This window comes from Amblyomma maculatum, chromosome 9 (assembly GCF_055883805.1).
Source record: "Amblyomma maculatum isolate TAMU_Amacu chromosome 9, ASM5588380v1, whole genome shotgun sequence".
In the NCBI taxonomy this organism is placed as follows: Eukaryota; Metazoa; Arthropoda; class Arachnida; order Ixodida; family Ixodidae; genus Amblyomma; species Amblyomma maculatum.
Window position 1 is genome coordinate 16,282,980 of NC_139352.1, and position 26,386 is coordinate 16,309,365.

At 45.7% G+C, this 26,386-nt stretch overlaps 1 protein-coding gene and 1 pseudogene across 2 annotated transcripts in view; one reads left to right on the forward strand and one right to left on the reverse strand.

The window, feature by feature from the left end:
• l(2)k09022 (HEAT repeat containing 1 homolog l(2)k09022) overlaps positions 1-26,386 on the reverse strand; it is a 127,586-nt gene that overhangs the window by 66,156 nt on the left and 35,044 nt on the right. The window contains exons 1-3 of one of the 2 annotated variants that reach the window (XM_084578263.1): positions 2,997-3,155; positions 2,065-2,233; positions 426-642 (exon numbers count right to left, since the gene is read on the reverse strand). In XM_084578263.1, the coding sequence (XP_084434389.1) occupies positions 426-642; positions 2,065-2,209 (362 nt within the window). In that variant the 5' untranslated portion in view covers positions 2,210-2,233; positions 2,997-3,155. Of the gene's footprint in view, positions 1-425; positions 643-2,064; positions 2,234-2,996; positions 3,156-26,386 lie in introns of those variants that run through there. The other variant, XM_084578264.1, reaches the window with a different exon arrangement.
• Positions 6,560-8,435, forward strand: LOC146178429 (uncharacterized; annotated as a pseudogene).

Consider the following 26,386-nt stretch of genomic DNA (forward strand, 5'->3'; position numbering starts at 1 on the left):
TAAGAAAACGTGTCTGCACATTCCATACTTGCCAAAATCAAACAGCCACTGTGGTCATAAAAGAAGACATCCCTTAGCGGTAATAATCACAACACACAACACAGCACCTATCACCAGATTGCCCCAGCAGGCTACTGCACAAAGACAAGCAGCAAACTTGGTGTATTTTTACCATCTGGGCCACAAGAGGTGAAACCTTGGTAAGAGTTAGAAGGCAATATCAACCACCCGACATCCTTCTGAAGCACAAAAAATCTTGAGTACATGACCACTTTCACACTTCACCCATACTGAGAGTTCTGCTGCCACAGCTGGATCAAATGCATGACCTGGTGCACAGTAACAGGAAGCAATAGCAAAGCAAGCCTCCAAAGCTACAAGGCTAAGTGTCACCGGACAGATTCTACAAAGGCATACTGCTTCACCTGTAGACTAGCCATTCGAGGGCCTTGTGTGCAGGTCGCAGCAAGAAGTGCGGCGACAAAAGCAGCAGGAACTCCTCGATTTGGCTGTCGAGCTCGGCGTTCTCCTCGCGACTCTTGACGGCTCGCTCGACATATTTGGCATTCTCCGAGAAGAGGCTCGTCTCGAACCGAGAAAAGGCCTCATTGAGCATCGACAGCTCTTCAAGGCCGGTTGTGCCTGGGATGGACAAAGACGGCATCAGCATTACATAAGTGCTTCTCATCATGAAAAATGATGGAAGAACCAACCAAAACAGATCAAGTGACCATCATTGCCAACATTCTAATTATGTGCGCTGCATGACCAAGGGCCCTCCTAAACCTCTTCAGAGAACCATGTGCTCTGATAGCTGTGACCTTGCAAACTTTCCAATCTCACTGCCCACCTGACCCTGTTACTCTCAGCAGCTGTTAATCATTTTGTCTCTGATTACATGCCCTCCCATTTATTCTTATTGATTTAGATTAGAATGTCAAGACAGATTGTTATATGCCCACAAAAAAAAAAAAAAGATAAAGAAAAAGACACCATAGAGGACAATAAATTATAACCTCGGCTCTCATGCTATATAGAGAAGGCTTAGATGAAGTGCAATGCTCAAGAACAGGGTGAAATCAGAATATTCCGCATTGTTTCTGACTGTAAATGAGCAGACTAGATTTTTAAAAAACGCCAACACAAGGGCACAGAGCTTAAAAGTTACACATATCACATGTAGTGCTCTGTCAAAAAGCATTAGGAGCCCACCCGACTTGAGCTAAGAGCATGTTGGCCACAACTGGTGTTACACTTGTGTTATAGCTGTCGGCAAATTCTCCACTGTAACAGCCCAGCAAAAAATAATTGAGGAGTAGAGTTTCTGGCACTGGCCTCTGACTACGCCAAGCCGTATTATACCAACAAGAATGTGTCATGTTTGGCAGCCCTTCTGTCTCCTAGTCATGATGGTATTTATACACACAGATACATAACCTAATTCTAAGTCACTCAGCAACAGTTTGCCCCATAAGGAGTACATTAAAAGAAACAGAAGTGGCTTTCTTTCTTCTTCCTTACAAGTGTTTGTCAGACTCTAATTAATAAACTAAATCTTTTCCTCACTCATGCTCTCAAAAGAATAAATGGAACTGCATAACCAAGGTACAATGCACGGCCATACAAGTAACACATGAAGGAAAGAACTGACTCAGAGACTGAAATCTCCAACAAGGCACCACCTGTGTATGGAGTTTGTGAAACACACTTTCCTACAGTATAAATAATACTTTGGTAGAAGAGAAGGCACAGCTTTGACTCCTGGAGAACAATGCAAGAAGTGCCTGTATCTCACTGTAGCTCTTGGTAGACTAAAGATATGAATCAGCAAACAAATAACCCAAGACACGTAATGTAAACCATTGATTATGAGTGTTTACATTCATTTGTTATTTGCATGTGTGTTTCAAGCATTAGATTTATTATCACGCACAGATATATTCTCTCTATTTTGCGCACTGTAAAAAACAAATAATAATTTAAAAACGACTAGTTTGGGGTTTTACGCAGCCGAGCAGCAAATTGTCATTCACTGCGCGGCGGCGAGTGATAGCAAGAGGTTACCGATGGCATAGGCTGTGTCAGTGTCGAGGGCTCCGGCTTCCCGTGGGTCAAAGAGGAACGAGGCCCGCCTCTTGGTCTCCTTCAGCAACGAAGTCTGTGGCGCAGCGAGCTTCTGCAGCTGCCGGGCGAGCGATGTCTCAGCCATGGTTGGCACTCACCGCTGCACTACCTGAATTAAGCACCGAGTAAAGGAAAGGTAAGCAAAGTGAATAACACATAGTGCAGCGCAAGGATGACTAATTTATTTGTCACCCAATGTGTAAGAATAGCGTACAGCTCAGGTGCTGCGCATACTTTCTTTCCTTCCCTTCGTCTGTGAGCAAACATGAACAAAAATGAAAAATCGAAACCACGCTGCCTGAGCCGCAAATATAATGTGGCTTTGTAACACGGCAATGCAAGATGTGCATCACAAAGGAAAGTGGACAGCCCCACGGGTAGCGTATGCCAGTGCGATCCTCACCGTCCACAGCCCGCCACCGCAAATGTCATGTTTCACAGTTGCAAAACTTTGCACTATTTCTCTTTGTACCAACACGTACCTCCTCCGTTGCTAAGAGGTTTTCAGGCTCACTATCCCATAGATACAGATGCTTGAAGCTTTTCTTTTTTCTTTTTTTTTGTATCGATGCCATCTCGAAGCGTGAAAAGCAAATTTAACTCTTCACTAATAACACCTTTCGTGTTCCAAGTTACATCGGCGGCTAGACTGCAACAAAATATGCAGCGACAGCTGTTAAGTGTCATAAATCCAGGTCACTGGCGCAATAAGTAACACCAAAGATCAGACTCTATGCAAAGAAAACACAAATCTAGGGAATGTGCTTTTGTTAGGGCGCTACTGCCGCTTACTGCCGTCTGCTCCAACGAACCTAGTCCGCTCCAGTACGAGAGCTACGAAATTGAGATAGGCTCCGGGGAGATCAGCTTACCTTGACAGTACTAGGAATACAGTGAACTTAGCGCTCAAATTCCGCGATTAGTATTATGACATAAGTACAAAAGACACGAACTTATTAAGTCAGAAGTGGTTCATCGCACTCGCACAACACCGCAACGCACGTGGACGAACCAACTACCGAACGGAGCGCAATGACTGGCTTTCAAAAACTGACGTTATGTGTCGCGCCCATCGTACCATCCCGTACAAAATAAACGAAACCAAAACTGCGGCCTACACATGAATTTAGCTACGTGGCTTGTGTCTGAAGGATTGCTGTAATACCAAAGTACAGTCAGTGCAGCGGCTGGAACAACCAAAACTATTCTCCTTGCTTATCTAACCTTCTGAAACATCACGTTTCTTTTACATTATTTCAGCGTATGCAAGTCGCGAACGCTAAACTCCAGATATATATCGCACGTAACGCAAGCGTGAGGCTCGACTGGAAAAAGCATTTTACGATTTTGAAGCTGGTCAAAAGTTTGCAGCCCACGGTCTGTATCGAAGCGGTCTCCTACATAAGGTGTCATTAAAGCTGTCAAAGTTCTCAGAGGTGATAACACCTCTAAACCTGCATAGCTATTTTAATAATCTTCGGAGGTGACACAACTGCCAGGAAATACTGTTCAAAGTACAATCCAGAGCACTGTAGTTGAAAAGCAGACCCTGTAGCCTGAGAACTTTTGAAGTTTTGACCAACTCTTCATTTTCCTTGCATTCTCGATCCTTCTCGCGAGCGCCGTACGTGCCTGGCGCCCTGTCGGGATATGCGACTACGCGCGCACTCCCCGTGTCTCACCCCTCGGCGCAGCTAGCCACTGTAGTGCAGCCAACTCATTGGCCAAGTGAGCCAAGACTAGTTAGCGTAACGCGCAACACCGTGCACAATTGCGTAACAACACCTAGAGCCACCACCATCGAACATTGGCTATTTGGAGTGAGGTCACAACCACGTGCCCTCGCGCGCTTAATTCAAACTCGGTATAGTGGCATTCATTCATTCATTAATCTTTATCCATAAGGATGAGGTTGAGGTAGATGAGGTTGAGGGTGCCAGACTCCGACATGAGCACTTGATCTGGGCCTGTCCTGGCACGGCGAGCCTCCGCGCCCGCTACTCATCTGGGCCCGTATTCCGAGTTTGCGTCATTATCGATGTGTCGTCATTGCGTTATTATGGATGTGACCCCTCTTGCAGACGACCTAACTTCGACATCGCCAGCAGTGGAGCTGACCCTCTCCACCATCCGAAGAGCTGCGAAGAGGTTCTAGTGACGCCTCTGGCAGTGTGCTGGGCCTCCGTTGACGGCGCGTGCCCCGCTGGTTGGACTGGGTCAGTTTTACTACATTTCCCCAGCTCGGGAACTGGGGATGGCGGACGCTATATTAATGTGTGAAACCGTATCCACGAACAGCTCGCTCCTCGTCTTAGCTCCTCTTAGTGACTCGACATGCAAAAAGTGTGCATAAAACTTTTTTCTTCACCAAATCTCCTTGCTGCTTCCCGTCCGATGCCTTGTCCGCCTGATCACGCTACCACGAAGTCTTGGCCCCCGAACCAGATCGCATCAGTGCACCGCGAAGAGTACAGTCCTGGATGGAGCAAAGCTAAGAAAGCAGGAATGGGAACGCACTGGACTGAAGCTGGCGCCACGTCACCTGTTGTATTTTAGTCAAAGATTTGTGAAGGGGTTGTGAAGGGGGGGGGGGGGTCGCTGAACGCGATAATGGAGGGGCATTTCATGATAGGAAACCATGCGCTCTCAGCATCCCCACAGGCGGCGGCAGTGAAGTCGTTCGCGCCTGCGGCAGGGCTGCTCAAGCGTTTGCGAGTGGAAGTTGGCAAAGATAGCGAAGCACGGCTCGAGAAAGTCGCAGTTTAACACGTGCTTAATTGTTCAGGATGCGGCGATGCATTGGCATGTAATTTTACTACAAATGGTGTCCAGGTTTGCGTTCTTATCTAATCAAAGCGATCTTTTTCTAAGTACGGCTTTCCAAGTTCGACTTCATGGCTTAACCGATTTTTGTGGTGTAATCTAGAAATATCAAGCGCATTATTTTTTTTTGCCTGCAGTTGCTATGGCTTCGCTCAGCACAGCATTTCAAAAGTACAGTTCTTACTGGAATACCTTAATTCTATAATACGAAAGCGCCTATACAATTACTTGTTCGAGTCATGTTGCCAGTACTTGTTTATTGTTCATTACACGGTAGATGGGAAGGTATTCAAACGGTCGTCAGCAAAAAGTTTATTTCTTCTTTCTTTTGCGCACTGGTACGTACATTACCTGTTAAACCATGGTTGAACAGAAAAGGCTTCTTCGTCCCATGGTCGGCGGACTGCTTAATTTCCTGTAAAATCGGAAATCATAGACAATGTTTGAGTGCTGGGGCGCAGTGTATCTCTGGGATATCTTACAGCGGACTTTCCAATCACGATAGCACGGTATACGGTTCCTGCTTGTCCCTAAACAAGACGGCGTGCGATGTGACATTTAATCATGTTTTTTTGCCTCCACAGTGTGGGGAAGACGAGAATGGCCGTGAAACACACTGACATTGATGCTCGCTCAGCGAGGGAGTATTTCATTGAAAGCGCGACATTCTTGAAGGCAAGCTATACAACGTCCGAAGTGAAGCTTTGATCGAGGTGGATAACCTAAAACGTTTCTGAAACACAGTGAAGCTTTACTTTCTTCTCCGGCGCTCTTCGTGGTAGTGTTGTACTTTGAGACTGTCATACTACCGTATTTCGCCTGTCGAGCAGGAAATAAACAGAGAGAAAAAAAAAAGCGTAATCGCTTAGTTGCCTAATGCCGCGGTTAAAGTCACAATTTATGATGGCGGATGCGTGCTGTTTTTCTGTGATGTGTTTTATTTATTATGTAACCATGAAATGATGCATGACGTCACGGTAAGACGAAGACAGAAGGGCTTTAGTACCTGAGGGGCTCACACCAAACATTTCAAGCGTGTGAGCGAAAATACTAGAATATTTGTGCTAATGCATAAAATGTATAACAGCGCAAGAAAATTCATCGTTTCCTGCTCGCGGTTTTATGCAGTGGCTACTTTGAACTACAGTTGCAAAGCCTGGAGGCGAAAATGGATGGTTTGCGCACTATCCGTCCCGCGCATGCGCAGAATAGAAGACCGCGCGCCGGCAGATGTATTGGCTGCTTCATTGCCTCACTGGTTTCCACAAAAGAATCCCCTTAAACATTAACAGGTGCAGCTTGTGCTGCAAAACAAGTTCTTGACCAGCACCTGGTATAATAATGAACGAATGTATATCAAATTCAATGAGCTCAAGTGCATGCTACCACGTGGACTTCTATCTATAATGATGACATCGGTCATAAGAATGAAAGGATCGAGGCATTAGCACCTTAAAAAAAAAAAAAAAAAAAGAGAGAGAGAGAGACAGGGTTTGCTTCCCGAAACGGCTTAGCAGAAGACACTTTCACCGGACTCGGTTCAATGCGCACACTCACGTATTCTCGTCGATTTTGTGGTTGTGCTATGTGATATGGCGCTTATCGAGTGAAAGGTAGTCGCCGGCTAGCACACTCTCCACTGCAGATCTGTCTGGCGGCGCTGTTATCACTCAGACTTAGAAGAAGTAGCGCATGCATGGTTGGCGTATCAGTCAGTTGCCGCTGCACTTTCCTCAATCGTTTCACGTCAGACCTCACCCCCGACCGCTAGCGAACGCCATATTTTGGGCTCAGTAACTGTTCTCGTAGTTGTACAGAGAGTGCTTGGAGCCTTCTAGTTTCACCATCTGCTAGAGCGGCACGATGGCCGGCACGGAATACACTCTAACCGGATTCGACGGCTTCTCCGAACGCTATCGCGTCGTTTTTGTCGACCCTCTGCCCAGCACCCGAGTCTGCGGCATCTGCGGTTTGGTGCCTAGCCGCTCCGTGGTCCTGCCCTGTGGTCACGCTTTCTGTCAAGTCTGCAAGGAACAGATCTCAAAGGAAGATGGCAAGTGTCCCTTGGACGATGTGCACTTCGCAGATGATGACGTTGTTATAATACCCTTCAAACAGTCCAGTTTGGAGCAACTCCGAGTATTGTGTGTCGCCGGCGCTAACGAATGCAGCTTCGCTGGCAAGCTGTGCGACCTTAAGAAGCACCTTGATGAATGCGGCAGTGATAAGGTGAGGTGTGTCAAATGTGAGCAGTCTGTTGTTCGCTCCGTCGCCGTTGAACACTACAGGCAGTGCTTTGCCGAGGCTCCTCCACGGCACTCTGCGAGCGTCAAAGCAATCTCGCGTGCCGCCGTAAAGCTCGCCGAAATGAAGGAGGATCTCAAAAGAGTAAAAGAGCGGGCTTCGAGTGGTAATGTTGACAAGGATACCGTGGTGAACGCTGTAAATTCTTTAATGGAGCGCGTGGCTAGTCTAGAGCGTGATTTGATCAACCCGGAAAAGGAAGTCGGCTTGGCGAAATGCGGCTCATCGCAGTCGGATATAAAGAAGACTGCCGTTTCCACCGGACCTTTCCGCGCTGCTTCCAAGCTTGGCGCTTTCATCACCACGTTATTTATCACTGTTATAAATCACTGACTGAGAGCAAGAAAGAGGAAATACTAATAGAAGATTGTAACACGTTAGCTGGCTACACGTTCGATCTGGAATGCAAGTTGCAGAAAAATGGCGCCGAACATGTGGCCTTAAGTTTCCTCCTGTTTCTTACTTCGGGAGACTGGAATGATTCGGTAAAATGGCCCTTCGCAAAGAAGGTCACGATCATCCTAGCACACCCCAGACATGAGGAGAAAGATATCAGACTGCCAATACTCATGGAAGCTCCCGAAATGGTGAAGAATCCAGGTAACTCTGCGAACTGCGGCAGCTGGTCCAAGACAGTGAACTGTGTTGACCTCGAGCTGCAAGGTTTTTTCGTTAACAATAGACTCTGCATTCATGTCGAGTTCAAATAATGATCAAGGCGCTTGCTACCACTTGAGACTGCCCATATGCACAGAAGATTCGATGTAGTTGAGAAACCAAAACGGTATATCGAAGATATTTGATTCCAGGGCGGAAATAGATTCGATCACTTTATACGTGCGAGAAATGATTGAATGTGTGACCTGAAGGGAAGTTCTATAAACTCACTATGCCAGCTGTTTGTTCTTAGTTTTATTGATTTAAAATTGATTTAGCTGTTCTTGAGTCACAGGTACGTTTGCCGAGTTCTGGGTTGTGACATATCAGTGAAACTATTTGCACTCGTTAGACCCTCTGAAGATTGATGGATATAAGAACGCTATCCAATGTCGAAGTCATTGTCAACTGTGCAATATTGTTTCGTTTCAAAAGCATAATTGCTTTTGTTAGCTTGTAATATTTCTTTTGTCTCTGTTTATGGAAATAAAAGGCTAGTTGCCAAAAGTTGCTATCGGTCTTTATTGTAGCGTGTTAGACAAAAACAACCGAACAGCTTACGTCAGCGCAGCGGTCCTTGTCGTTGACGCCTATTCCCCGGGTTACGATTGTAACTAGCTGGTTGTCGCGCATTTGTGCTCTTGCTCTCCTCCTTTGGGCGAAGAGAAGCTCTCAGATAACATGCTTGGCATGCGATTTTACATCTCAGAATCGCTCTAATACTGAAGGAATTAAGCTGCGCAAAGCTGAACCGTCGCCATCGAGAGCTTGACAAGGCCGGTGCGTCACCGTCTTTCTCACGGAGGAAGGATTCCTCCATGGTCTTTCTCAACAACGGACGACGATCTCGGACGGGCGATTAAGGGCCTGCTTATGAATCTGCGCACACGGGAAATAGCAATGTAATGACGAAACACCACGTGACTCGACTCGGATCTGCGCTTGCAGTTTCATTTTCTGGCACTTTGTCGTCCATCTAAGGTAGATATCCTATGGTAGCGAAACTTGCATAGAGCCCTATGGGGACAGACTGAGTGAGGCATGAGTTTGCACCGCCACGCCGAACTAACAAGTGTTCTAAGTACTAGCGCTAAATGCAAACAAACAAAAAGCATGACGCCATAGTGACGTATACTCGGCGCAGATTTCGAATCTTTTTTTCTTGTAGGTTATGAAAGACAAGGTCAGTGACGATGAAAACTGAACGATGTTTGGCCAAGTCGGCAAAAAATCGACCCCGTAACAATTGATGCGCAAAATAACTTGACTGGAAATTTGACTGCCAAGTTAAGCCCACTTTTGATGTTGAACAGGGTTTATTATTAACCGAATTGTCCAAGCATCGTTCCGTCTCCGTCGCGGTCGGCCCTGCCTTTCAGTTCAAGTCATATAAAAGCATGCAGCTTTACACGTACCGCTAATTACAGCCACCTCCATTCTTCAGACATGCACTGGCCTGATGAGTGACAAATGCGCCGTAGTGCTTGTACACCACTAAAAACACAAAGGCAGAATGGAGCATCGGAGAAGCAACAACAGTTGAATGTCAGCTCTCGGACGTGAGCAAGCAGCAACAGGTTGCAGTAAACACGGAACAGAAGGCCTTAAAATAAGAAGGAATATAATAACACAAAGTAGTATGTCGCAGCAGCAGTACGACCAAGCTTGAAGATGAAAAAATGAACATAACAAAGCGTGTACTGTTAATACATATTTTTCTGCGTGTGTACAGTTATTCACAAAATAAATTGTGCACAGCTATGAGCCCACAAACTAGAATTCTCAAGGCATACAAGTTAAGGGGAGCTCGGATAGAAACGAACGTGCGGGAGTCTCCACAACAAAGAATGACAGCACTATACAAAAGAACTATTACAAGAAAGCGTATTCTATTTGGTTGAATGATTTGTTTACAAATAGCAGTCAGCTTGTACACATCATGCCAAGGCAGTAAGATTCCCATTAACCCAAATATTACGCAACTGACATATGCATGCCACAAAACAGCCCTTCACTAACCACAGCAGTAAAATATCGGACATCTGAATAGACTGAAGTAATTAGCCTGTGTGCTGCCTTCCCATCAGCAGCCACGTTACAAAATTCGGCTTTTCTTTGCCTCGCAAACCAATGAAGCTTAACACAAGTGAAGAAGGGAAATATTTCATCATATACAGCATCGCTGCACACTGCCAAGAATTTTCTTTTTCATCAAGGATGGAGTAAATGGCTTGACCGATCTTGTCTCGAGACGCAAGTCCTTCAATAAAAGCCTTAAAAAGGCGTTTACGCGCACAAAAAAAAAAAATAAGCAAGAACCTGTTCCCATAACGTTCCAATGCATTCAACTTCTGCATGCCACAGTAATTCCACAAGGCCTCCAAAACTATCGAAAGGTGTATTATAAGAAATTTTCTCTATGTACTACCGTGCGCAAAAGTAGGGAGACCACGGAGCGTCTGCGGAGACGCAGCACGGTGCTGCTTTCTTGCTCTGCGTAGGGAGCCTCGATGCAAACTTTGCATCGAGGCTTCCTAGTTCTGCGCGTTGCTGCGAGACTGCCCTTGGACTGCCCAGAGCGTCGGCTCTTCCCTGATGGGGCTGGTACAGGTGGGTCACCGCCGCTTGCGGCGGGAGCTCGCCATTTTTATCTGTTCAGGCCGTCATTGCACACGCCACCGCTGGTGGTGGACGACGGCTGTTGTTGCGGCGCGCGTCTTTCTTTCCCTCTTCCTTTTCTTTCTTCTCTATATTCTCTTCTATCTGCACGAGGCAGCGGAGGTGGCTCAGCTACAGAGCCAGTAGCAGGCCCGTGCATTTTCATTTCCTTCTTCCTACAGCCACAACAACAACAACGCACAACCTTTCCCTCGCTCTCGGAATTGCAAATTTCCAGTGCGGCTTTCGGGTATTCCGCTTTGACGGTCGCGTCGAAGGGAGCGGCATCGCATGGTGCTCATAGAGTAATACTGTAGTCGTTCAGGAATAGCGCAGTCCCGCTTTAGTGAAGGGAGCCGACGGTAGCGCTGCGTCAACTCACTTGACTGCGCAGTGGCAAAATGCATTTTAATTTTAGTTTGAAGTTTTTGAGGTTTATTTCCTGCACTGATGCTTCGTATTTTCTCCCCATATAAGGAATAGTGGTTTATTTTAAAGCGTTATTAACACCGGGCCAAAAATAGTGTCTGTCAGCGTCGGAGGCGTCGCCGTTCGAATACTCGAAGCCTTGAAAAACCTAGTTAAGTGGCGAAAGACGCTCTTGTCATTGCTACGGTGTCTTATAACGCTTAATAGCCGCCAGCTAGGCAACCATCTCGGAATCGGATAAGTAACGTCTCCGCTCTTCTGCGCCGCTGAGCAGCGCTCGGGTTCTGCTTCTCCATAGTTAATCGATTCCGGCCGCGCGCTTCGCGCAACCAACGGAGAGAGTGATGTGCAGCTTGTGCCGGCTGTGGTTATGATGACGTCACTTCTCCGGCACCGGCGGTGCGTGCGGCGGAGCGCGGCCGCGACTGCAGCTCCAACACACCAGCTGCTGCCTCTGACGTCACGCGGCTCCTCGCGCATGCGCAGCTTGGCCCGCGCTGTGCCACGCGAAATGGCTCGGCGACTAGAGTAGTGTTGCTTTCGCAACAAAACACCACAATTTCTTCTGTGGAGAAAAAATACAAAACATCGGTGCAAAGAAAATAAAATTGCTTTTGTCGCAGCGGGCTGAAGAGGGTCGACGGAGCTTTACCGTCCGCCTCATTTACTAATGCGGGAATGCACTATTTCTGAACACCTTCCGATTCCGCTCCCTTTGACACAAGCGTTAACAGCAGAGTAGCTGAACGCCGCATCGGAAGTTTGTCAGTCATGATAAGCGCCAGCCCGAGCGCGAGGGAAAAGTTGTGCGTCACGCTGTGCAATCTCGCAGCAAGAGCAGAGCAAGATAGCAGCGCCGTGTTGTGTCCGCGCAGCCGCTCTGGCTGTCGAAGTCGTGGTCTCTAATTTTGAGCACATAGCACATCCTTGCGCAAAAGTGGAGAGACCAAGAGACCACGCGTTTTGTCAAGAGTGCACGCTAGCTTTATCTGACGCTGAAGCGGTTATTTCTAAGCTATGTATAGTGTAGCCTCACCTTGGCCTCCCTAATATGCTTGCCATCTTGCCCGAGCACATTTGTCAAGCGTATCTTTTTCCACGGAAAATATTTATTGCAGCAGTTCACGTGGTCCCTCCGCGTTTGCTATGGGGTGTAAGTACATCTCTTCAAACATTATAGTACATACACGCTCGGGTGCCGAAAATGAAGCTTCCTGCTTCTTACTAGTTCAAATATTTAAGGAAAAAAAAACTATTTTCAGCTGAACACACCTTCAACCAGAACTGCAGTGCCCTGACATGTTCACATGAAAAACTGTTTAAATTATCTATAGCCCTTTTGGGATGAAAGTAAGGTTCCAGGGCAAATGCTTTACAGCAGTTGCTGTGAAGGTTTAACATTGCTGAGCTTGAGCTGAACTTCAACCAGTGCAGCAACTAATGACGATACATTTGTGCTTATATCATTTACTATTTCGGCCACGGTCCTCTGGAGACGTCGGTGTGCGGACTGCTGAAGTTTGGTTGCGCTCTCGAAGCAGCTGGTACTTTCTTTCGAGGCTGTTCCTGGTGGCAGAACGGCGGCTTGTACAAGAAGCTGCAAGATGCATTAGAAACAATTCCAAGAAATGCGTGCCACACTGCATAGCATCTGAGGGGAAAACCGAGTAGACATATTGACCGAACCTTGCCGCTACCAGTATATCTCATGTATAGTACGCATTTATTAAGCCGACAATAATCACGCCTATAAGCTCATGAATAAGCGCAATAAAATGAAAGTGGACATTTAAAAACACTAATCAGCACTTTTATTACCGTTCGATGTTGACAATGTATTTAAAGTTCTATTCAAGCAATATAAAAAGCGCTATAAACTACCAGAGAAGTGTATTCTATAGAATACACTTGCTCCTCTGGCAGTTTATAGCACTTTCCATCAGATGTCCACTTTCATTCCTCATTTCTCGTTTCTGTTATGTTTCATAATACATTGATATATCAATGTGTTATGAAAAATAACAGAAACGAGAACTGAGGAATGCCAACGAGGAAGTCACAGCGTACTGCTGGGCTCGCAGGGGCGCGAGACGGTGTACAGCCGTCTCCGCAGCGTCATTTATCAACAACATTTCTTTTGAACATATTCTTTGAATGCAACAACGTAAATCATGTAAAGCTATCTTCCACGCGCCAACCCGTCAGTAACAACTCCTCAAGCGCATGCAGTTAATGCTCGCTTGCTCACTTTCTGAGCCAAACTTCCAAAGCGACGCATTCAGACGCCGTTCGAGCAGTGCATGCCGCTACTTGGCGCGACAGAACGTCTCTCTGAAGAAACGCTGATGCAGCACCCTCCGAGAAGCTTTGCACGATACAAGCACAAGCTTTACCGCAACCAACACGACTTGCGCCTACGTCTGACGCATTAGAAACCACGTTCGTGTTGTGTGCCGCTTGCAGATGGCAAGACGAAGACATGACGGTGCTAACGACACATTTCTTTCCTCCGTGTGACGACAGTACAGACACCGCTTAACCGCCATCTTCCCGCACGCAAGCCCCTCGAGTTCTGGAAAGTTCCACCAAGTTTACAAGAGGTACTGTACTACTATACTATAATTTTTTACTGTACTATAATTATTACACAATAGCTATGCCGAGCTCTTTTCAAAACTCTAAAAGCTAAATTTCATCAACATAAGAACGTAGAATTTTTTTTTTTCATTTTTGTTTCTCAATTCAAACCACGCTCTTCGATAAAACAACAATTATGTTAGGCACAAAGATCAACTTGTGCGCGAGATGATGGAAACCTTCCATATGTGCATCAGTGGAGCAAAGTGCGTAAGTCAGACTTCCGTTTGCTTTTCTGATAGGGAATTTCGGTTCCTGACCGGGGTAACACGCGGTTTTCTTCTTGCCAGCATTGTTTTGCTTTTGTTGATTCTTACTATTTATTTGGGCTTGGGTCTTGAATGAAATTTAGTTGTGAGTTAGCGCTCGTGCTTGTTTTCCTCACTTGTCTTTGTGTGTACGCGCAAACTTATCAGTATAACGCATGTCAACCAACTTGCCCAACTTTATGCTCTCCTTAGCATGCCATGCCCGTCTCCGCTTCTTGAATCGCGAAAGGTGGGAGACGAATCGAGACAACATAAATTCTTTTATAACTCTCATGAAATCTATCTAAGCATTTATCGCAAATTCCTCGCTACTGAGCTTGAATAATTTTTAAAGTTCACTGCTCGCATTCAGCAAATGGATCATAAAATTTTGTATGGTTATGGATTCTTTTAAAAACTACATCAGTGCTTCAACACTAGTCACACTTGACTATAATGCCTTCATCCACTAACATATATTACTGCACTAGCTCCTGGGGACGTATGTATCACATCCATGTATTGCCGCTTGAGCACGTACAGAATCAAGGTCCGGTTCATCGTTCAACAAGATACTTCGAAATTTTAATGACTAATGCAGATGATGCCTTCACTCTGCGAGTACATACGGCAACGATGGCAACTTCGCAGTTAATAAAGGACTACTTTGCATTGCATTCAATACCCTTCGTGAAATGAATGTGCGCGTACAGTTGCGGTTGGCGATAGAAAGAACACGTGCGGACACTTGCATGAGAGATAAGAAGAATATTTATGGTCAATTCAATCGCAACATATCCAAGTATATACAGAATAATTTGTAAGCAAGAATGACAGAACGTATCCAAGTATATACAGAATAATTTTCAAGCAAGAATGACAAAAAGTAGAATTGAAATGCATGCAATTTAATAAGACTGAGAAAAATACTGACAGGAATATAAAAAATGCTTGATTAAATAATAAAGACAATTAAAGAATAACCAAGGTCATAACAAAGCAAGGAAACTAGAAGGAAAAAATAACCGGAATTTGTAAATCAAGGCAGCAATATTTGAAGCAGCTCAGTCTCGAGCAGCGAGAACGGGCCCAAAGCCCCAAAGGCGGGCATGCCCACGAGCGTGCATTGCAATCTGATCTACTGATCCACCGGTGGCAAACAGTGCACCTTTTACGATTCCTTCAAGCGACGCCACGTTTGAGAGCGGCTTTCACGGGACTTGCTTCTAGCAGCGCATTCAACGGAGTAGTGAAGACTCAAGATTTTTTGAAGTCCTCGCCCAGTTTAACAGTTCTTTTCATGAGCTGACGATGTGCTGCTTTTTTCCTTCACTGCTTGCAAGGATGTCGACGAGAAGGGCCTCCCCACACTGGTTGCACTGTATTCTGGCTTGCCGCTGCTCCCGATCGCGACGGCTGGACCTTGGTGGTCTAGACGAAGCTTATTCCACCGTGTGAGTATCGAAAGGCCCAAAGCTGGTCTTGAAGTCTAGTGCAGTAATAGCGGTGGCGGATGACGTCGCAGGCACGGATGTACCTTCGGCAGCAATAACACCATTTGGGATGATAGGCACAGCGCCATAGGTAGTGCTCCTCAAGGTATTGAAGCTCGCTGCTGTGTCTGCAGCCATGTTCGAAGTTGGGGCAGTACACGCACACAGTCTGCAGACTCTCGATGTCGAAGCTCAGCATCGTGACTTGGCCCATATTGAAACTGATGTTGTCTTCGGGGCAGGTACCGAGATATATTTCACTGCTCTGACTGTTTGCGTCGCCGATCATGTAGACAGCGTGAAGGCAGGTTTTGCACATCACGTGTCCGCACGAGATCATCCACAGGACGGGCTGCACCTCCCGGCACAGGAAGCAGAACCGCGCGTCAGGTAGCCGATCCGCAAACGTGAGTAGCCGGCAGTCGACGAAAGAGTCGTATCCTCGTACAACGTATTGATGCCCGGCGCGCTGGAGACCTGGCTGACTTTCCATAGCTGCCCTGCTTGCCTGCTGGAACGTTTGCCCTCGGGCTCCGTATACTGCCGGTAAGATCGGGGTTGCTGGAAGCTTCAGCACACACGTACTAGGTGCTCGGAGAAGGCGGTCTTGAGCAAAGATCGACTCGCCTAGTTCGAGTGTTGATGGCAAACTGTTTGCAAATTGCAAGGACTGCGAAATAGAAACGCTAAAGAAGGAAAGGGAAATAACGCCGAGAAGGAAAGAGAAAGTCCGCAGATCTGTTCCTGTCACGTGCAAATAAGAGGAGGAGGTGTGAAAGTCCGAGCTTGAATATGAGCGACTGAGGTCACGAGATCGACAGCTTTTTCTCGCTAAGCGCTTTTGAAGACTGGTCTTAGTAGTCTCAGTCTCTACTAGACTTGTCGAGGGGGGGGGGGGGGGGGAGGGGGAGGTTCCATATATCATAAAGAGGCTGTCATTTTTGCACCACTGTCAGCAGAACCTCACCAGATAAGTTAACATAAACGGCGTCCAGCTCTCGGGAAAGAAGGAGCAGAACAATGAGCCGGAAGTGACAGGTTAGCACACAATGTTTCGCCAGTTTTAAGCTTTCTGCCTTTGTTAACAGTTTTGCGCTTCCCGAAAAAAAAAAAATCAACTTTCATGGACCAGCTGCTTTCCCCCTGGCTTGATGCAGCCTTGCACAGACGTGACCAAATGACACGAAAATCCTCGCTTACGCGGCGTTTTCACTTCCTAAACTTGGTACAAAAGGGGTTAGCGCAAAAGGAAGACAGGCTCAGTAGACATATATCATTCTTTTCTGAGAAAGGAGAGATGGAATGCCACTAGTAGGTTGTGTGCTTAATTTGGATCCTCTGCGGCTGCTATCAGGTTTCGCGATCCATTGTGAAGGACCGTGGCTTGAAAGGTGCAACATTGCATGCTTTCAAAATACCCCAGTTGACTTTGCCATGCGAGTGCTTATCTTGAATAAGTGGAGACCAGTGCTGGTGACCCATTCAGGCGATAGACCCCAATTCCGTGAACCAATTAAAGTTTACTCTCTCTCTAGATCTTTCCGGACAGGGTACCACATACTTGGGCTGACCAGAACCACCTAGACTGACTGGTTTTGGCCGATTGTCATGCTTCCCCTGGGACACGTTCACAACTATACTTCATCTCACAAGATATCTGCAGCACTGCCCTTGCCATGGTGCTCCTAAGTGCCTCTGGCCCCGCGCACTATAATAGATAATTGTGCTCTTACTGTCACCCCCGCCAATTTGGGGGGCGAGAGGCGCGTAGGAGCACAATTGACTATTGTAGTGCGCGTGATCCTTATTGGGCCGCGGTGCCTCTGCCTTTGGCAGTGCTGCAAACATCTGAGAGGGAGTAGAAAGCTGCGCCTGCTTCTTTTCACTGCAACAAGTACTGGCGGTCCCACTTCAGCGGTGAAGAGGCCACATTTTTGGCGATATTCGTACGCCAGCTGTGCCTCACTCATTTGATTTATAAATGCGGTTTTAACTTCTTCGAAAAGCTTATTTTCTCTGCTTTCCATACCTTTATTTGGTTTATAACTAGTTGCAAAGGGGTTTGGGCTGTAAAGGAAAACGTGAAAGTAAGAAATGGCTTTTCAGCTCTACTTGTCTCAGGAAAGGCAAAATAGTGAAAAACCTTGTACACCTAGAGAAGAAAACATTCGAAATGTTTTGAGATGAGATGCTAATGAACACAGTTAAGCATTTAAAATAATGTGTACAGCTTTGTTTATTAGCCACGCGCCTTTGAAAAGTGTAAAAAACAAGAAAATATATGTACAATAACTTTCAAGACATGCACTGTGCTGCGGAGATTTTTTGCACAGTTGAAGGTCGTGCACAGATTGCTATTTCCGGAAAAAATTATTTGCCAGCCTCATTTAGTGTAAAAGTCATTTTTGATCAATGTTACCGTTTTTTGTAGAATAGCTAAAAGAAAACGTTAAACTTTTCAAGTAGCCAGCTTTTAGCGGTGCTGAGGTTTTGCATGTAAAAATTTTACACTTCGCTGTCAGTGGATAAGCATCGGTTTTGCTATATGACTCTCGAATAATGTGCACGGTCGGTGGCATTTCAGCTACTTTTTTTGTGGTGCACTTGAAGGCGCGAGCCCCCATGAAATATTTTAAACACGACTGAAATGCTGCATGGCTTGTTTTTTTTTTTTCCCGGCAAATATAACTTAAGGTTTCGGGCTTTCGTTCCTTTATTCAACTGGTAACAATTATCAGCTACAAAATTTACGAGAAACAAATAAAGGTGGAATAGCAGAGCCACGTACAATAATTGTAGCAGGTAGCGCCATTGACAAAACGTACGTGCACTAAAAATGTCGCAGTTCAGAAAAATGTCGAGGGTGGCGTTACAGACAACCTGAAAACCAGCCGCTGTCCGACGGGGCCTAAAGCAGGGGTGTCCCCTATCCCCGCTAATATATCTTTGTCAAAAATATACAGCCCAAGGGTTTTGGTTTTGAATCCCGTAACAGGGCTCGTTACGCATCTTCAGTGTCCAAAACCTCATACACGACAAATCTAGCTCTCCCTCTCTTCTATGCTTACCTATATATTGCAGTATTGCTTCCAGGAGCCTAGTTAGAGTGCTTACGAATGAACCCATTGGGCCGTATATTTTTGACAATTATTATACATGTTATACACGTCAGAAGTGGAACAGCTGCTACTAACATTTGCGGATGATATTGTGATGCTGGCTGAAACGAAGGCACACGTGCAGCGGCTGGTAACAGTTTGTGCAGAGCACCTGGCTACATTGGGACTGTCTTTAACCTCACCAAATCAACTGTGCTCCGGTTCTCGGGCCAGTCCGACGCCAATCCTGCGGCACTGCTGCCCAACAGAGACAACATACCGCAAACAACCAAATATCGGTACCTTGGAGTACAGCTGAGCACGGAAGATGCTCTATAGTGGCACATGACAAACACCTAAAGTTGAAATCTCCCCGTGCCTCTAACATCTTACGCCGACAATGCCTGTGGGGCTGCAATCGATAGGTTGGTACGTGACTTATGGATGGGTGTGCATGTGCCAGGCCTGACTTTTAACCAACGCCACCGTGTGCCTCGAGCGCGGACAGCGCGAAGTGGGCCGGATAGTGTTTGGCTGCCTCGGTCGAGTTGCTGTTGAGGCGATTCAGGGCGACATGGGATGGTCGACCTTTGAAGCCCGCGAAGCCCATATCAAAATTGATTATGAGGCGCGCTTACGCACCATGGAAGACCTCCGCTGGGCACGGAAGGTGTTCCCCTATGTGCACTTCAATGGCATCCGCCCACAATGGGGTACCCGTGTATGTACAGTCCCTGAGTCGGAAATACGGCTTCTGTTCGAACAGTATAACTGAGGCCGCCGAGCGCAAAGCTGCCACACGGACGCAAGTACGCCAAGCGGAGAACACCATGTGGAATGCTGCAGCACAGAAGAAGACGGCACTGGCGATGTACCTTGAACGAAAGGAACAGTATCCACGGATCCGCTCTACGACAACGACGTTAGTAGCACGCTTCTCTGATATATCCATGATATCACTGAAATTACGAAATCATCACCGATATTTTTGCCCTCATTGTAAATGTAATTTTAAATCCTGGTGTGTTTCCCCAGGAACTAAAACGGCGCGAAGTGATCTCCATAATTAAAATACGCCCATATCCATTCTTCCCTTATTCACTACAGTGGCAGAAAAACTAATTATAGGGCGTATTTCTAATTACTTAAACAAATTTTATTTATTAGCACCTAGGCAGTTCGGTTTTTCGCTCGGTATTTTCTACTAATTTATTTACTTATTTACAAATGCTGATTTCTTTCTAGTTAGAGACATAGCAGGAGGTGGTTATACAGCATTTCAGAACAATATCATTTAATGTGATTAAGTACTTTTTTCTGAAATTGGTTATTTGGCAGAAAACGCAGATAACTATCTAAGCAATTCCCTAATTCAACCTTTCGTGAAAAAAAAAAAGAGAACATAAAGGAATCTAAAAATGGACAGAAAGGAACTATGTTCAGTGGGTGAGCCCGTAAAGATAAAATTGATGATGGAAAACTAGTTGGATCAGTTTTCATTGACTTCACTAAACCATTCGATACCATTGATGATGACAATGTTTTCAGTAACCTTTCTCCATATGGAGTAAAAGGTCTCGATTTAGAATTAATAAGACATTATTTACCGAACTGGCAGCAAGTTGTGGCCATATCATAAGTTCATTACGAATCAAAGATAATTAATGTAGGAGTTCTTTAATGTATCTTCCTCGGCCGTCTTGCATATTTAATTTATATTTTTGGTTTACCATCATGACTTTCCTCGTCATGAGATTACGTTTTGTGTGTAGATGACTCGAACGTGTTTATCTCTCACAATATCAGCGCATTAACCGATCAAATTAAAGAAGATTTAGCTAATTTAACGCATTGTGCCAAACAAATAAATTGATAATAAATCCTTCCAAGTCTACGTATATATGGTTTTAACACACGAGATAAGAATCGAAACAACACAACTCCTGTTTTCATTAACCCTCATGAAATTCATTAAAGCGTTTAATCGCACATTCCTCGAAAATTATTTTTAAAGTTCACTGCTCACATTCGGCAAATTAAAAAGAAAATTTGGTATAGCTTATGAACTCTTCTGAAAACTCGTAGCTACTTCAGCACGTCAACACTAGTCGCGCTTTAGTATGCCTTCCATAAACATCTCAATTACTGCATTAGCGCCTGGGGAACTTGCGTATCACACTCATCTATCGCCTCTTGAGCACATACAGAATCCCGCTGTCCAGTTCATTACAAACAGTCATTAACAGTCTTATGTGCAGTGAATTGCACATTCTTCCAATTAATTTGCTAACCAAATTCAACTTGTGCATCACTGCGTTTCAGTTCGTTTTCAATACTAATTTGCGATAAAATATCGGTAAAACTATCCCTTATTATCGAAATATGACGCACTTTTTCCTACTCAACAACTTTCTATTACGAAAAGTAAGCGCCAATTACGGTAAACAGACAGTTGGATTTGTACCAATTAACCATTAGAATATCCTACCGTTCACCACCGAATGCTCACCATCGCTTACTTCATTCAAACGCTCGTTACGTTATTTCGCTTGCATCTAAATCTAGCACTACGGTTGCCCACCCGCTTTTTATTTTTTTTAACACAGAACACCTTTATTTATAAATTTGTTAGTTTGGTTACTTGTTTTGCTGCATTTGGTGCTTATTGTTTTCAATGCTAATATTTACTCATTTAATGTACTTTTGCAACAAAGGTCCCACAACAGCTCCCCTCTTCGGCATGCTGCCTTCACTCTGTGAGTACATAAGGCAACGATGGCAACTTCGCAGTTAATGAAGGACCACTTTGCATTGCATTCAATTCCCTTCGTGTAATGTGTGCGCGCGTTAAGCTGCGATTGCCGAAAGAAAGAACACGTGCGGACATTTGCATGAGAAATTAGAATATTTATTGTGAATTCAATCGTAACCATATCAAGTAGCTACCGCATAATTTAAAAGCAAGAATGAAAAAAAAGACGGGAGAATTGTAATGGAAGCAATCTAATAAGACAAAGCAAAAACTGAAAATAATATAAACATTATCTGATTAAATAATAAAGGCGATTAAAAAGGGGATAACAAAGCAGAAGAGGATTGTGATTAATAGTCTAGAGCTCATGCAAGGAAACTAGAAAAAAACAGTAACCCGAACTTGTAATTGAAGGGAGCAGTCTAGAGCAGCAAAAACGGGCTCAGTGACAGGCATACCTTTGAGCGTGCATTTCAATCTGATATACTGATCTACCAGTGGCAAACGGTGCACCTTTTAGGATTACTTCAAGCGACGCCATGTTTTAAAGCGGCTGCCACGGGACATTGATGATGATGATTATGCTCAGGGTCATACCCTTTGAAACGAGTCGGCACCAGAACTGGTGCGCAGGCCAAAAGTGAAAGGAGGAAAGAAGAAAAAGAACAAACAAACAAAAGACAGAGGGATATGGGAGAAGAAAAGTACAAACAGGATGATGCCACACCCTCCCAGATGAAGCTCGGGGTGGGGTAGCTGGCTCCACACTACACTCCTACATCACATGCTTTTAGCAGCGCCTTCAACGGAGTAGTAAAGACCCGAGACTTTTAAAGTCCTCGCCCAGTTGATGAGTTCTTCTTATGAGCTGACGGTGTGTTTTTTTCACTGCGTGGAAGGATGTCGACGAGATGGGCCTCGGTATAGCCTACACTGGTTTGCAATGCATTCTCGCCACTGCTCCCGATCGCGACTGCTAGACTTTGGTGGCCTAGACACCGCGTGCTACTTCGCGCGAGTATAGAGAGGCACAAAACGCGTCTTGAAGTCCGGTGCAGTGATAGCGGTGCCGGATGAAGTCACAGGCGCGGACGTATCTTCGGCAGCAATCACATCTTTTGGGGTGATGGGCACAGCGTCTCATGTAGTGCTCCTTAATGCATCGAAGCTCGCTGCTGTGTCTGCAGCCGTGTTCGAAGTTGGGGCAGTACACGCACAGAGTCTGCAGATTCTTGGTATCGAAGTTCAGTCTCGTGACTTGGCGCATGCTGAAATTGACATCGTCTTCGGGGCAGATGCCCGGACCTATTTCACTGATCTGAGCGTTCGCGTTGCCCATCGAATAGGCAACGTGAAGGCAGCTTCCGCACATTACGTGTCCGCACGAGATCATCCACAGGGTGGGCTGCACCTCCCGGCACTGGAAGCAGAACCGCGCGTCAGGTAGCCGATCTGCGAACGTGATTAGGCGGCAGTCAACGAAGGAGTCGTATCCTCGAACAACGTATTGATGTCCGGCGCACTGGACCCCTGGCTGACTTTCCACAGCTGCCCTGCTTGCTTGCTCGAACATTTTGCCCTCGGTCTCCGTCATACTGTCGGCGAGGTAGGGGTTGCTGGAGGCTTCAGCACACACGTACACAGGAACTCGTAGAAGGCGTTCTTGAGTGAAGATCGATTCGCCTAGTTCGAGTGTTGATCGCAAACTGCCTGCAAATTGCAAGGACTGCGAAATAAGAAGGCTAAAGAAGAAAAGGAAAATAACAACGAGATGAGGAAATAAAAGGTCCACAGACCTGCTCCTGTGACATGCAAATAAGAGGAGGAGGTGTGAAAGTCCGAATTTGAAAATGAGGGACTCCAGCGCTTTGAGTATTTTGCAAGATCGCCAGCTTTTCTCGCTAAGCGCTTTTCAAGATTGGTTTTAGTAGTCACAGTCTCTATTAGACTTGGCGAACAAAGCAAGCTGCTTGGGGAGAGGAGTAGAGAGGCGAAGAATCATGATGAGGCGGAGGAAGGTTGCATATATGATAAAGCGGTTGTCATTTTTGTTCCACTGTCAGCAGAATCTCACCAGATAAGTTAGCCTAAACGGCGTTCAGTTCTCCGGAAAGAAGGAGCAGAATAACGAGCCAGAAGTGACAGGGTATCACAAAATGTTTTGCAGCTTTTAAGCTTTCTGTCTTTTTGCAATGGTATTGCGCTTCGCTTCCGAGAAAAAAAGAAAAACGTTCATGGACCAGCAGGCTTGATCGAGCGTTTTCCTTTGGCTTGAAAAAGGCTGCTATGATTTTTAGTCAGCTGCATTGCACATAGACCCGAAAACCCTCACTTAGGCTGCATTTTCACTTTTGCCCTTGGCACAAAAGGGGTTAGCACAAAGAATGACAGGCTCAGTAGACATATATTCTTTTCTAATAAGGGAGAGAGGGAATGCCTGGTATGTTGTATGCGTAATTTGAATCCTCTGCAGCTGCTACCAGGTTTCGAGAGGACAGTCGCTTGAATGGTACCATGTTGCAAGTTTGCAAGAATACCGGAGTCGACTTCCTCTTTGCCTTCTGAACACAGAAGGGGAGAGCCCGAGTACTTATGTGAATAATCGAAAGACCAGTGCTGGTGAAGGCCCATTCAGGCGACGGACAAAATAGCCGGATCTGGATAGGGTACCACATACATGGTCAGAGGTGCTACCCCTCAGCCCCGCAAAGCTCAGACTAAACCAGAATACAAAGATGCAGGGAGCTTTTCCTCCTGCTTGTGGCGGAGATGCGCTGCGTTTCTTCGGCGCCGCGTCAGCGTCTCCACTATTGGCGTCGCCGGAGGTGCAATTCTGGCTCTTGAAGCGAGGCCACGCTGAAAGACCCAGTTATCTGGAGGTGCCAGATCTCAGCTTTGGCACCGGAAATGAGTTGCAAGTGGGGACCAATTACAAACCACGCATGGGCAGCAGCAGCACCCACTGCCACAGGCCGAAATCGTTTTCACGGAAGCAGCAGCTCTTCTTTTGTCCGCGCGCATGCCTGCGCCTTTTGTTGACCTTGCCTCCCCCACCCTTCCCAGTAAGTTCCCGCCGTCACTGAATAGGGCGATTTTAGCTAAGGACGGGGGACAATTGTTCGAACTTCCAGTATTCCCCGATGTCTTGGCTTGCAGACGTCAGTTCGCAGGCAGTCCTGTGTTTGGTCACAAGAGTGTTTCTGAAAATATTTCAGTCCATCTCCTTTCCTGGTCTGCTATGTACGTGCAAGCTGACCGAGACACGTTCTTTACACAAGTAACATTTTTTTTTTTGTATTCGGTAGAGAGATTCTTTGACGCCACGAGGCCCCCTTCGCAACAGCCACAATGATGGCAAACAGCGCCCACGTCATCCGATGTCTCCTGCAGTTCTGTGCTTTTAGTTCTGTTGCGCAGCGTTTCTTTTTTTTAATTTTTTTAATATATATATATATATATATATATATGAAGGAAAGAAGGCAACAGTCGGCGAGGCCAAGGAAAGCGTTGGGGATGGTATGTTTATGTCATTTTTTTTTTTTTAATGTTTACTTCGATAACCACAGAAATTAGTAATGTAATCTGTTTAGGGGAAAGATAATTAGACATAAAGTAGAAGAAATTATCTTTCCCCTAAACAGATTACATTACTAATTTCTGTGGTTATCGAAGTAAACATTAAAAAAAAAAATGACATAAACATACCATCCCCAACGCTTTCCTTGGCCTCGCCGACTGTTGCCTTCTTTCCTTCATGTATTATAACGAGCACCCTCATTTCCCCTTGATTGATCTATATATATATATATATATATATATATATATATATATATATATACACACATAATATACGCTCGAGCGGATATTATTTATAGCATCTGTTTCTGTACTTAGATCATCTCCCTACCACTTTACTTCGCCCCCGGTTGCACCTCGCGTGCTTAAGATATAGGATAGGAGTTGCCGTGGCGTGCAGCGTTCTTTTCCTTCATTTTATTATTTTTTATAAGCCCATGCTACCACTACGTAAAGCAGCATGGGCAGAGCTGACAAGAAAAAAGGAGTTGCTTTTTCTGTCATCTAGAGCGCACAAAATGTGCGTTCAAGAGGCAAGTTAAATCAGCATATGTCCTCTACGGGATAATCATGCTAATCTCAGCATCTGTGTAGGCAACTTGGTCGCTCATCACGAAAGTTTAAAACTGCGCAAGTGATTGGTGTGGTGGCGATGGGAAAAACATTTAATGATTAAATAAGAGTGTGCAGGCCCAAATGGTCATTAGTTCAGAACCCCGCTGGAGAAAGGCGCCACCCGTTTGACCAGACCAGGGCCGCCTCCTATGTTTTTCGGGTACCTTTTAATTTTGAATTCACGATTTAAACTGAGGGTATCTTTGAACGTTTCGGACGCTGTGTATCCAGAATAAGGGCAGGCGGGGCAACAATTAAACTTTCCCAAATGCTGCACGAAATGATATGTATAACCTCGTCCTGTTTTGGAGCTTGAAATTAGTCCTTGGGGCATGCGCTTTGTTTCCCGGGTGTGTCGTAGCCACCTTGGCGATTTTTTTTTTTATTTTGCACTACCGAAAATTTATGCTTGCGCCAGGGCGATAATGCAAGCTCGCTGCCTAGTTTGGCAACCTGAAAGCTTATCTCGGACACTGCACAGTACGAGCACATTGTTTACAGATTCTAATCACGATAGACAGACACGACAGCGATGAAGCGCGTACTATAGCAGTATTGACTACACACTCACATGTAGTCCTTTGTCAACACGCATGACGCAATCTGCAGAAATAAACCACCACTGTGCACTATAAGTCCAGTTTGCTGATTTCGACCATTGCGACAATGGGCAGCCAGCTTTGTGTAACAAAGTAATATATCGTGTGTTGTAGCAATAATGCTTAAGAATTCCGAATCTCTAAGTTGACAGAGGTGCTGCGGTGAGTGACCGTTACCTGCGCTTTGAATGAGCCCAAGGCGTTGGACTTGTTTCTCGACATCAGCTCGAGCAGCGCAGTTGCCCATTCGAAATGGAGTTTATTTGCGGCGCAGTTTCTTGCTGCTGTCGTGCGCGGCGACGGCTGGCCAAATCTGTCACGCCTCGCGAATTGAAAGTGGCAAACTGAATGCACCTCACGAGGAAAGCATGCT